Raw genomic sequence first — 12,992 nt, forward strand, 5'->3', positions numbered from 1 at the left:
TCTTCCTCCTCGCGGTGATTCTGGCGGTTGCCCTGCGCCTGCGACGCTCCTCCAACCCCGCCGCCTGAAGTTGCTTTCATCCTGGTCTTAGTTCCAAGTCTGGACCTGTGTTTCTCTCCAATTACAGTGAAGGAACATTGCCCTGTTCCTACAATCTGTGCGTTGCCTCACAATCAGCTAAGACAAAGTTTAATTTTATCAACGTGACCCCAGAAGTGGCTCCCCCTCGCCATCTCCTGTGTGAAGCTCCTTCTATGGATGTATGTGCCAGTAATGAAGACCCCCAAATCGCTTATGACTCCTTTTTTTCCTCTGCAAACCTACTTAAATTAGTTGTGCATAATTATTTTTCATCGTTTTTCATTGTTCTGGTGATGGTAGTGAGACAGGAGGTATATGCTGTGGGTGGGGATGAGTTTCTTGATTGCTCAGTATTCTTGGCACTTATCGAATTACTACTTCACAATCTGTATGATTGGTCAGCAAATCTTGCTAAAAAGAGATTTTCTTGTGTCAGCACTGCTTTTTCTTAATTGGTGTGGTCCTATTTTTTTCAAGCTTTACTCCTTATAAAGGTACTGGAAATTCTTCCTGCCTATGTTAATGTTTATGTTCATCTCATCTAATACATTCTACTTGTTATCTTTTTGCTGCAATGTGGATCTTTAATATGGCTTTCCAATAATTAAGTCTCTTAGCACTTCTTGGCCTTACGTAGCAAAGACTGTCAGATTTTACGTTTGAATCATTAACTTTGAGTCAATTTTATTCCCACTTTATAATCTCATTCAAGAATAGTTTTCTTAACCATTCTTCAATAACTTATGTTTAAACTCATTCGACTTTGTCATTATTTTAATGAGGAACATAATGAACTTTTTGTATACATAGTCTTCATATTTCTTTTTTTTAGTATAAGAGTCTAAAATTTTCAAAATATCTCATTTTCCTCCCAACCCTCAACTTTCTGGGTCCTCTGATGATTGTGAAAAATATGTTTAATCTTCTCCACAAAGTCTGAAGATTTAAAAACTCTGAATAGTCAATGTATTTTGCGTCCGATTAAAATATGAGTAACTTCTAGAAGTTAATTATTATGTGAGGGATAATCTAAATAACTGACTGCTCACTGCCTTATCTCAAGTTTTCTCAGGTTAGTAAATCACTTCAAGTTTTCTTGAATAAGAAAACTATGAGACATGCAATGATAACATACATACAACTGCTAAAATGTTTCCTTTTACTAGCTATTTCTAAAAATCAAAGCTAAAGTAAACTTAGAAATAATGGTGAAATAGTACCTTCTGGATGTGTTCTTAGTGAAAAAAATCACTGAAATATTGTCTGCTCTTTATAGTACTTTACTAACTTTTCTGTCCTACCTTTATTTTTAAGATCAGTGATTTTTTTATTCATTGTTTTAGACTTTGCAGTTGCATTAGTGACTCACTCATTAAACATTGAAAAACTATTTGAGTGCATACTCTATGAAAGGTGCGGTTCTAAATTTGAGGATACACTGTGAACATGGTAGTCATAGACATAGCTTGTGGCCTAGAATCTTCTTATAGAAAATTAATGAGCAAATTCTCTTCCCAAACCTATTATTATATTTACCAATCCCACTGGTGCAGGGGTAAAACTAGCTCTTGAACAATAGAAATTTTCTTACAAGGGAACTAAAAAGTTGTCCCAGATTCTAAAAGTTAACTCATGTGAGGAAACTGGTTTCTGCATTGGTTGAGACTAGAGCCTAGACTTCCAACTCCCCAGACACTGGCTTTTCCATTTTTTCATTCTTCAAGCCCATCCTTGTTCCTGGGAGATATAAATGTGTCCTTCACATAATATACTGTACAAAAAATGGGCAATAAGAATAAATAATGCAAAAACTTAAAAGTGGTAGAAAAAATTCTTAGCAAAAAAAATCATATTTTTCTCTGAAAGTTAATTACCTCACAAGGTTTATTGTACAGGAAGCTATAGGTTGTTTCTATATTTTCATTACAAATAAAACAACAGGAGTTTGACTTTTATTGTTTGGGGAGAAATAAGATAAGGAAAACGCAGCACGCAATTGATAACTTTACCAAAAATAGATTGCAGTAACAGGTTAGGACTCTGAGCGTCGCTGTTCACCAATCGGGAGAAAAAAGACAACCAAGAATTTAATCCGAACCATAAGGTTTCTGCATCACAAAGCAGTGGCCCTGGCGCTTTATGAACGCTCCACTCAGGAACTCCCAGGGCTCCAGCACGTTACAGTGAAAACACATTATATTGGACCACGAAGATCCTGGGGTTCCTCAGTCCTTCGCCGAAGGAAAACCCAAGCGCAAGCTACTCCGCGGCAGGGCTGTGATGGAGGCTCCGCCTTATCGCCCAGACTGCAGCAGGCTGGTCCAGATCTGCCTTCTCCTGGGGGCCCTGTGGGAAATCTGGGCCGAACAGATCCACTACTCAGTACCTGAGGAGCTGGAGAAAGGCTCCTTTGTGGGCAACATCGCCAAGGACCTGGGGCTGGAGCCCCGGGAGCTGGCGGAGCGCGGAGTCCGCATCGTCTCCAGAGGTAGGGCGCAGCTTTTCGCTCTGAATCTGGGAAGTGGCAGCTTGGTCACCGCGGGCAGGATAGATCGGGAGGAGCTATGCGACAGATCTCCAAAGTGTTTAGTGAGCCTGGAGATTCTCCTAGAGGACAAAGTGAAAATTTTTGGAGTAGAAGTGGAAATAATCGATATTAATGATAACGCGCCCAACTTTGGGACAGAGCAAAGAGAAATAAAAGTAGCTGAAAATGAAATTCCTGGGACAAGATTCCCTCTTCCTGAAGCTTTTGATCCAGATGTAGGGGTAAACTCCCTGCAGGGTTACCAGCTCAGCTCGGATGTTCACTTCTCCCTGGATGTGCAAAGCGGGGCCGATGGGATAAAGTACCCGGAGTTGGTGCTGGCGCGCGCCCTGGACCGCGAGAAAGAGGCAGTTCACCACCTAGTCCTCACCGCCTTCGATGGAGGCGACTTGGTTCACTCTGGCACTGCCAGGATCCATATAACACTTGTGGATACCAACGACAATGCCCCCATATTCACTCAGCCCGAGTACCACGTGAGTATTCGGGAGAATGTGCCGGTGGGTTCCCAGCTCCTCACTGTAAAAGCCACTGATCCAGATGAAGGAGCCAATGGAGAAGTGACATATTCTTTCAGGAAAGTGAGAGAGAAAATATCGCAGCTGTTCCAGTTGAATTCTGTGACTGGAGACATAACAATATTAGGATCACTAGATTATGAGGACTCTGGATTCTATGATATAGATATAGAAGCTCACGATGGTCCTGGTCTTCGAGCCAGAAGCAAGGTACTGGTGACAGTTCTGGATGTAAATGACAATGCTCCAGAAGTCACGGTTACATCTCTCACCAACTCTGTCCAAGAAACTTCTTCCCCAGGCACAGTAATTGCACTTTTCAATGTTCATGACAGTGATTCAGAGGAGAATGGCCTTGTCACATGTTCTATTCCAAATAATCTTCCATTTACACTTGAAAAGACCTATGGAAATTATTATCGGTTGTTGACGCACAGAACTCTGGATAGGGAAGAAGTCTCAGAATATAACATCACGGTAACTGCCACTGACCACGGAACTCCACCACTGTCTACAGAAACTCGCATTTCACTGCAGGTGGCAGACATTAATGATAACCCACCTTCTTTCCCCCATGCTTCTTATTCTACCTACATTCCTGAAAACAACCCCAGAGGAGCCTCCATTTTATCCATGACCGCCCAGGACCCTGACAGCATTGAGAATGCCAGAGTCACTTACTCCCTGACTGAGGACACGCTCCAGGGGGAACCTCTCTCCTCCTTTGTCTCTATCAACTCTGATACTGGTGTCCTATATGCGCTACGTTCCTTTGACTATGAGCAGGTGAGAGACTTACAACTACTGGTGATAGCCAGTGACAGCGGGGACCCTCCCCTCAGCAGTAACGTGTCTCTAAGCCTGTTTGTTCTGGACCAGAACGACAACGCGCCAGAGATCCTGTACCCCGCTCTCCCCACTGATGGTTCCACCGGCGTGGAACTGGCACCCCGCTCTGCAGAACCCGGATATCTGGTCACTAAGGTGGTGGCGGTAGATCGAGACTCAGGCCAGAACGCCTGGCTGTCCTACCGCCTGCTCAAGGCCAGCGAGCCAGGGCTCTTCACGGTGGGACTGCACACGGGCGAGGTGCGCACAGCGCGGGCCCTGCTGGACAGAGACGCCCTCAAGCAGAGCCTGGTGGTGGCCGTCCAAGACCACGGCCAGCCCCCTCTCTCGGCCACCGTCACGCTCACTGTGGCTGTAGCCGACAGCATCCCAGACGTCCTGGCTGACCTGGGAAGCTTCAAACCCTCCGCCAACCCTGACGATTCCAGCCTTACTCTGTATCTGGTAGTGGCAGTGACCACGGTCTCCTGCGTCTTCCTCGCCTTTGTCATCATTCTTCTGGCGCTCAGACTGAGACGCTGGCACATGTCACGTCTGCTCTCAACTTCCGGAGGCAGATTAACGGGCGTGCCAGCCTCGCAGTTTGTGGGTGTGGACGGGGTGCGGGCATTCCTGCAGACCTATTCCCACGAGGTGTCCCTCACTGCGGACTCACGGAAGAGTCACCTGATCTTCCCACAGCCCAACTACGCGGACACGCTCATCAGCCACGAGAGTTGTGAGAAAAGCGAGCCTCTTCTGATAACTCAGAATTTACTTGAAACTAAAGAAGAACCCAATCTTCATCAGGTGAGTCAATTTGCCACACTGAAACATTATCAGAGAGCTGTGTAATTGTCTCCAACTGTATAAGATACGTACTATATTACATAAAGGCACTTCTTTTTAGTATTTTATTGCTGGGGGTGGGGCAGTAGACCCTACAAGAATGATCAGTAACTTTTACTGCACCTAAGTTATTTTTTCTTATCCTGTGTAGTCTTCATCCAGTTATAAGTTTCAGCAACAATTTCTTAATTTTATGTCTCTAACCATCTCACTGCTGTAAATGCCGATTCCTTTAGGTCTTATTGAGAGTATAGAATGGAACTGTGAAATAGAAGGCAATTGTGTGAATTCATATATAAGCATTCTCTCTTAATCTGGACTGAGTATTTTAAAACTTTCTGTTTTTATACCCCGACATACTTTGCTTCAAGTTCACTCTTCTTTATTTGAAGTTGTATTTTCCATTAAACAATGGCAGTTTAAAAATACTGGTGGAAATATTTAACATTTAGATTTAACTTTAACAGGAATCATTTCACAATTTTAAATATTTTGATGTTGCATTTTGTGGGATGCACCAGCAGTGACTATGTATGATTCCTTTGGTGCACTTCTGTGATTCAAAAATATTGCCCACTTTATTTCACTTGAGATCCTTCACTATGAGATCCTTCTTTATTTCTAAGGAAGCCTAACTTTTAAAAATCTTTCCTTTTTCATCATGAGAGCCTCTTACAAAGGTTGGTTAACTTGGATTCTGAAGTTATGCTACTTCCTAAGTAGGACTCATCTCTGTTCCTGCAAATTGCTCCCGGGTTGCTCTCACTATGTGGCTCTGGGATGACCTGATATGGGGGGAAATATTTTGTATGCAAAGGATATTCAGCTTTTGTTCCTTGTTCCTTCATTGCGTTGTGTGACTTAATTTGGAATTTATGAGTGTCTAAATTATTAATACATTACTCTTCATGAGTGACATATGGATACCTGGTAATTGTGGACTATGCCTCAATTAGACTTAAGAAGGAGAGTTTTAGTGTCTAGATGCTTTTGTCTTCATGGGAAATTGTGGTGCAATGAATAAATAAGAATGGGATATGATACAACCAGCCGGCTTGGGGAAAGGAAAGAAAAAATAACAAATGAATATTGAGAGACAAATTATATTTGAGGACAGATTATTTAAATTACTGAAGCTTTAAAATATAATTTGGAAATATCAGTTGGCCTCAAACTGTGTCAAACATATTTAGATGCTGACATCAGGAATACATTCTAGAATCAGAGTGATACATATTTTAAATGCCTAGGAGAGCATCAGTAGATAATTTATAACCTAATAGCATATGGAAAATATATTTCTGTTTGAATTGGCACTGGGTTTCTTTTAGAAAATAATATTTCTGGTTAAATAAATTATTGTACAACCATTATGATGGGTTACTACATAGCTTATAGGTATAAATAAATAAATGGGAAATGTCTTTATGTATTGATATGAAATAATCTTCAAGATATAATGAATGGAAAAAGCAAGATGCTTTTTTGATATATGTTTATAAAATCAAGGGAGGATATTTATAAAAATCTGCTGCACTGTACAAAGCATATCTCTGGAATAGTATACACAAAAAAGAACACTCATTTCTCCTGGGAGAAATGTGTGGTTGAAAGCAGAGAGGGAGAGCCTATAGACTGTGCCATGTGTGCCTTTTGAATTTGGAACTATATGAATTATACCTATATAAAAACAAATAAATACTCTTTATTAATCCAAAAGAGAAAAAATTGTTCTTTACAAAACATTTTCAAGCCATTGGAGCAGTTTTACGGGAAAACCTCTGGGCGTCGCTATAGGTCAAAAGAAGAGCGAGAAGATCTGCAATATATTTGAGAGCCTCTTAGAGGGTAACTTCCTGCTCAAACCAACCACACAGGACGCCAGTACGGATTCGGTTAGAGAAAACAAAAGCAAGAAAAGTGACCTTACCCCGGATTTTGCCATCCACGGAGGGCTCATTCTTCCTCCCGGCCAGGAAGCAGAACCGCAGCGAAGGGAGACGGAGGATGAGGCTGAGCGCAGAGAGAAGCCACCCGGTGCGGTGGCGGCAGGTATTGTTGCCCTTTCTGCTGTCTTTGTTTGGCTGGGCTCTCCCAGACCAAATCCGCTACTCAATTCCCGAGGAGCTGGCCAAGAACTCGGTGGTAGGAAACCTCGCCAAGGATCTGGGGCTTAGTGTCCGGGACTTACCGGCCCGGAAGCTGCGGGTTAGCGCGGAGAAGGAATATTTCACTGTAAACCCTGAGAGCGGAGACTTACTTGTGAGCAACAGGATAGACCGAGAGAAGATTTGCGGGAAAAAGCCTCTGTGTATTCTGGATTTCGATACTGTGGCTGAAAACCCACTCAATATTTTCCAAGTAGCAGTAACAGTGCAAGATATAAACGACAACATTCCATTATTCAAACAGAGTAAGATTGATTTAAAAATTGGAGAATCCACTAAGCCAGGTAAAACATTTCCACTAGACCCAGCCCTGGATTTGGATGCTGGTTCAAATTCACTGCAAAGATACCACCTTAATGACAATGAGTTCTTTGGTCTCGCAGAGAAACAGACTCCAGATGGACGTAAATATCCTGAGTTGATTCTGAAACATTCTCTGGACAGGGAAGAGGAGAATTTCCACCAACTGGTCCTAACAGCTGTGGACGGTGGGGACCCACCCCAAAGTGGCACCACACAGATCCAAATCCAAGTCACCGATGCCAACGATAACCCCCCAGTGTTCAGCCAAGAAGTATACAGGGTCAGCCTGAAGGAGGGTGTGCCCCCAGGCTTCCCCGTGCTTCAAGTGACCGCCACCGACCAGGATGAGGGCAGTAATGCGGAAGTCACATATTCCTTTCATAATGTGGATGAACAAGTGAAACAATTTTTTAGCTTAGATAAAAGAACAGGAGAAATCACAACAAAGGATAATTTTGATTTCGAAATTGCTAATAGTTACATTCTCGGTATAGAAGCGAAAGATCCTGGAGATCTAGCAGGACATTGCAGTATCCAAGTCGAAATTCTTGATGAGAACGACTGTGCACCTGAAGTGATTGTGACCTCAGTATTTACTCCCCTTCCAGAGGATTCACCACCAGGAACAGTGATCGCTTTGATAAAAACAAGAGATAGAGACTCTGGAGAAAATGGAGAAGTTTACTGCCGCATATTGGGAAACACAGCGTTTACATTGAAATCTTACTCAAAGAACTATTACAAACTAGTGACAGATGGGGCCCTGGATCGGGAGGAGATCTCTGAATATAACGTCACTATAATGGCCACTGACAGGGGCAAGCCGCCCCTCTCCTCCAGCATTACCATCACCCTGCACATCACCGACGTCAACGACAACGCTCCGGTTTTCCAGCAGTCAGCCTACCTGGTCCACGTGCCAGAAAACAATCCGCCCGGTGCTTCCATAGCGCAGGTCAGCGCCTCCGATCCCGACCTGGGACCCAACGGCCGCGTCTCCTACTCCATCGTGGCCAGCGACCTGGAGCCGCGGGCGCTGTCGTCCTACGTGTCCGTGAGCGCGCAGAGCGGAGTGCTGTTCGCGCAGCGCGCCTTCGACCACGAGCAGCTGCGCGCCTTCCAACTGACGCTGCAGGCCCGCGACCAGGGCTCGCCCGCGCTCAGCGCCAACGTGAGCCTGCGCGTGTTGGTGGGCGACCGCAACGACAACGCGCCTAGGGTGCTGTACCCGACGCTGGGGCCCGACGGCTCGGCGCTCTTCGACACGGTGCCGCGCGCCGCGCAGCCCGGCTACCTGGTCACCAAGGTGGTGGCGGTGGACGCGGACTCGGGACACAACGCCTGGCTGTCCTACCACGTGCTGCAGGCCAGCGAGCCCGGACTGTTCAGCCTGGAGCTGCGCACGGGAGAGGTGCGCACGGCGCGTGCTTTGAGCGAGAGGGACGCTGCCCGCCAGCGCCTGCTGGTCGCTGTGCGCAATGGGGGACAGCCACCCCTCTCGGCCACAGCCACGCTGCTCCTGGTCTTCGCTGACAGCCTACAAGAGGCTCTGCCAGACTTCAGCGACCGCCCTGCGCTCTCTGACCCCCAGGCTGAACTGCAGTTTTACCTAGTGGTGGCCTTGGCCTTGATTTCAGTGCTCTTCCTCCTCGCGGTGATTCTGGCGGTTGCCCTGCGCCTGCGACGCTCCTCCAACCCGGCCGCCTGGAGTTGCTTTCATCCTGGCCTCAGTTCGAAGCCTGGACCTGGGGTTCTCTCCAATTACAGTGAGGGAACATTGCCCTATTCCTATAATCTGTGCGTTGCCTCACAATCAGCTAAGACAGAGTTTAATTTTATCAACGTGACCCCAGAAGTGGCTCCTCCTCAGGATCTCCTCTGCGGAGATGCTTCATGGGTACCAAGTACAAATCCTGAAGATGCTGAAGGCCCATTTGCTTCAGATACTATTTTAAAGGTAAGCTTTAATTTAATTATTTTCACTTTGGGTTCAAATGTTCTTAACGAATCACCTAACTGGGGTAGGAGTCTTCATTTCATATTGTATTGTCTTCTGGGTTGAATTTAGGCAGTTTTCTGCCCTAATTATCTTGATCTTATCTAACCAAAACTTTGACATTGTTTTCTATGTAATGTGTGAGATGTATTCGTTCATAATTACAAGCCTTTATTACATGAGATCTCTTTCTTCTTCATCTTTACAATCCTTCCCTCTGAGGATTTATTACTGTAGATATCTTAAGCTATTTCTTTCATATTCAGGGACTTTATTACTCAAATTTTAATTTTACTTCCTCCAAGAATTGTAGTACTCTAGAGTAAAGAGAACTCCCCATCTTACTATAGTGTTTTTTGGGGGAACTGGAAACCAGAAAAAGGATGAATTTTACCCAACAATATGGCTTGTCAACAGCAGAGCATAGGTAGGACTGACATGAACACCATCAATCTAAGTGTCTTTACAGGCTAAATGTCTCGAGATTCCAGATCTACTTTTAAAGGATGGGCAAAGTTTGAGGTCTGTGGTGTCTGCTATTAGGAATGTGTTAAATAGATGGGAGAGATCTCTCTTATGCATAGTAACAAATTGCTGTTGTGAAAATTGTACATTGAGAAAACATTTGCAACCTATACTCGCATTGTGTACTTAAAACTTTATTTTTTGAATTTTCTAATTATAGATATAGAATATCTTCACTTTCTTCATTGTCCTATGAAGATGTCATTCAGAAAAAATTATTTCACCTAATGGACTCTCTGAAATGTCCACTTTTTTTTAGTCATGAGGTTTTTCTTTTTCTGCTACCATATAAAGGTGATAACATTAAATATCTGTCTCAACATAGAAAGTCCACTCACTGCCTCCTTGTTATGTTATAGACGTTTTACTGCATGCGTGAGGAACTAAAGCCCTTTACTCCACAGTTACTATATGTATTTTTTCCCCCAAGAGTCTGTCACTGTATAACATTCCAATTAAGACATGGTAATAGGAAAGTATAAGTAACGCACAGTTAACCCAGCTCAAACTTTCAGTCTGATATAATGTAGCTACCATATTCCTAATGTGAAAAACAGGAAACTTTCTCAAAGACCTTTCTCAAAGACCTCACAAGTAACAAAATGACACTGTAATCTTTTCCGCATATGACAGCTAATACAATTTGCCTGAATCAGTAGTCCTTTTTGGAAAGATGCATTGAGAGCAAGGCTTGTTTCCTTGACATTTTTATGTACAAATGGGCACGTTCTCATAAATATTCCTAATACAAAACTGAAATCTTAAAACCTACAAAAGTAAAAATTACTATGTCCTAATTTAAAGAACTCAATGTAGATAAGAAGTAAATAAAGGACATAAACTCAGTGGCACATTAAATAAAACTTTCCTAGAGAAGTAAAAGGAACCTCATAATTATATTGATTTCAGGGGTTTATGGAAATCTTTTGCCTTTCAGAACTAAATCTTAATTAAATATAAAGAATGTCACATGGTAATACATGAAGGATACAGCAAATTATTGGAAATAAAATATAATTAAACATTTATGAAATAAAAATGGAATTGGTGTAGTAACTTGTTAGGACTCTGAGTGTCGCTGTTCACCAAAGTGGGAAAGAAGCTGCTGCTGATGCGACCCTACTTTGCTCCTTCTGCACTAAACACGCACAAACCGGACTAGCTCCTGGGAAAGCCTTCCGCGCGGGCCCCTCTCCCATTTGCAGCAAGGAATGTGTTCCCTTTGGCTTCAAAGAAATAAGGAAACAGCAGGCTGGAACCAAGCCTAAAGGAAAACTGGTCAGAGAGAAGGCAATGGCGTATCCTTTGAGATGTTGGAACTGCAGAGAGCTGCTCCTGCTCTTCCTGTTCCTGGGGACGCAGTGGGGAGCCGGGGCCGGGCAGATCCGCTACTCAGTGCTGGAGGAGCTGGACAAAGGCTCGTTCGTAGGCAACATTGCGAAGGATCTCGGGCTGGAGCCCCGGGAGCTGGCGGAGCGCGGAGTCCGCATCGTCTCCAGAGGTAGGACGCAGCTTTTCGCTCTGAACCTGGGAAGTGGCAGCTTGGTCACCGCGGGCAGGATAGACCGGGAGGAGCTCTGTGCTCAGAGTGCGCGGTGTCTGGTGAGTTTTAACATCTTGGTTGAGAATAAAATGAAAATTTATGGAGTAGAAGTAGAAATAATAGATATTAATGATAACTTCCCGCGTTTCAAGGATGAGGAAGTAAAAGTAAAAGTTAGTGAAAATGCGGCTACGGGAACACGGTTAGTGCTTCCCTTCGCTCGAGATGCGGATGTGGGTGTGAACTCCCTCCAGAATTACCAGCTTAGCTCCAATATGCACTTCTTTTTGGATGAGAAAAGTGGAACTGATGGACATAAATACCCGGAGCTGGTTCTTGAACAGCCCTTGGACCGCGAGAAAGTGGCTGTTCACGATCTCCTTCTCACGGCTTTAGATGGCGGAGACCCCATACTTTCTAGTACTACGCATGTCCGAGTGATGGTCCTCGACGCAAATGATAATGCGCCCCAGTTCACCCAATCAGAGTACAGAGTGAGTGTTCCAGAGAACACACCTGTGGGCACTCGGCTGCTCACATTAACGGCTACCGATCCAGATGAGGGAATAAATGGGAAATTGACCTACGCTTTTCGCAATGAAGAAGACAAAATTTCAGAGACTTTCCAACTTGATTCTAATCTGGGTGAAATCTCAACTGTGCAATCACTGGATTATGAAGAATCCAGATTCTATCTCATGGAAGTGGTAGCTCAGGATGGAGGTGCTCTTCTTGCCAGTGCTAAAGTGGTGGTCACAGTACAAGACGTGAATGACAATGTCCCAGAAATGATCCTGACCTCTCTTGCCAGTTCCATCTCTGAAGACTGTCTTCCTGGAACTGTAATTGCACTCTTTAGCATACATGATGGTGATTCTGGAGAGAATGGTGAGATTGCATGTTCTATCCCCAGGAATTTGCCTTTCAAATTGGAAAAGTCAGTTGATAATTATTATCACTTATTGACAACGAGAACCCTGGACAGAGAAGAGATCTCAGACTATAACATCACAATAACTGTCATTGACCATGGAAACCCACCCCTGTCTACAGAAAACCACATCTCTCTGAAAGTGGCAGACATCAATGACAATCCTCCCATCTTCCCTCATGCCTCATACTCCACCTACATCCCAGAAAACAATCCCAGAGGCATCTCAATCTTCTCTGTGACCGCCCACGACCCCGACAGTGGCAACAATGCCCAGGTCACTTATTCTCTGGCCAAGGACGCATTTCAGGCAACACCTGTCTCCTCCTATGTCTCCATAAACTCTGAAACTGGAATCCTGTATGCACTGGGCTCTTTTGATTATGAGCAGGTTAGAGACCTGCAGCTGTGGGTGACAGCCAGTGACAGTGGAGACCCTCCACTTAGCAGCAATGTTTCACTGATCCTGTTCATATTGGACCAAAATGACAACGCTCCTGAAATCTTGTACCCCACACTCCCCACCGATGGTTCCACCGGTGTGGAACTGGCACCCCGCTCTGCAGAGCTTGGCTACCTGGTGACTAAGGTGGTGGCAGTGGACAAAGACTCAGGCCAGAACGCCTGGCTGTCCTATCGCCTGCTCAAGGCCAGCGAGCCAGGGCTCTTCGCAATAGGACTGCACACGGGCGAGGTGCGCAC

General features: G+C 44.5%; 2 protein-coding genes across 10 annotated transcripts in view; both read left to right on the top strand.

The window, feature by feature from the left end:
• The window catches only part of LOC105297071 (protocadherin gamma-C4), a 159,371-nt gene that overhangs the window by 25,700 nt on the left and 120,679 nt on the right, over positions 1–12,992 (top strand). The window contains exons 1-2 of one of the 9 annotated variants that reach the window (XM_023534866.1): positions 2,188–4,131; positions 12,880–12,984. The exons of 5 other annotated variants lie outside the window; for them this stretch is intronic. In XM_023534866.1, coding sequence (XP_023390634.1) covers positions 2,362–4,131; positions 12,880–12,984 — 1,875 coding nt within the window. In that variant the 5' untranslated portion in view covers positions 2,188–2,361. Of the gene's footprint in view, positions 1–2,187; positions 4,237–4,677; positions 5,094–12,879; positions 12,985–12,992 lie in introns of those variants that run through there. 3 more of the 9 variants (XM_023534870.1, XM_023534864.1, XM_023534860.1) reach the window with 3 other exon arrangements.
• LOC111744379 (protocadherin gamma-B2-like) lies at positions 6,442–12,874 on the top strand. The gene is made up of 4 exons (XM_023534910.1): positions 6,442–9,316; positions 11,051–11,418; positions 11,512–12,681; positions 12,857–12,874. Exons 1-4 carry the CDS (start codon positions 6,832–6,834, stop codon positions 12,872–12,874), a joined length of 4,041 nt encoding a protein of 1,346 aa, XP_023390678.1. The 5' UTR covers positions 6,442–6,831.

The sequence above is a fragment of the Pteropus vampyrus genome, unplaced genomic scaffold (genome assembly GCF_000151845.1).
Source record: "Pteropus vampyrus isolate Shadow unplaced genomic scaffold, Pvam_2.0 Scaffold134, whole genome shotgun sequence".
NCBI lineage: Eukaryota > Metazoa > Chordata > Mammalia > Chiroptera > Pteropodidae > Pteropus > Pteropus vampyrus.

Coding starts and splice junctions, on each gene's coding strand:
- LOC111744379 (XM_023534910.1), top strand. CDS start 6,832: ATGAGGCTGAGCGCAGAGAGAAGCCACCCGGTGCGGTGGCGGCAGGTA. Junction 9,317..11,050: donor TAACGAATCACCTAACTGGG/GTAGGAGTCTTC, acceptor TTGGCTTCAAAG/AAATAAGGAAACAGCAGGCT. Junction 11,419..11,511: donor CTCAGAGTGCGCGGTGTCTG/GTGAGTTTTAAC, acceptor CCGCGTTTCAAG/GATGAGGAAGTAAAAGTAAA.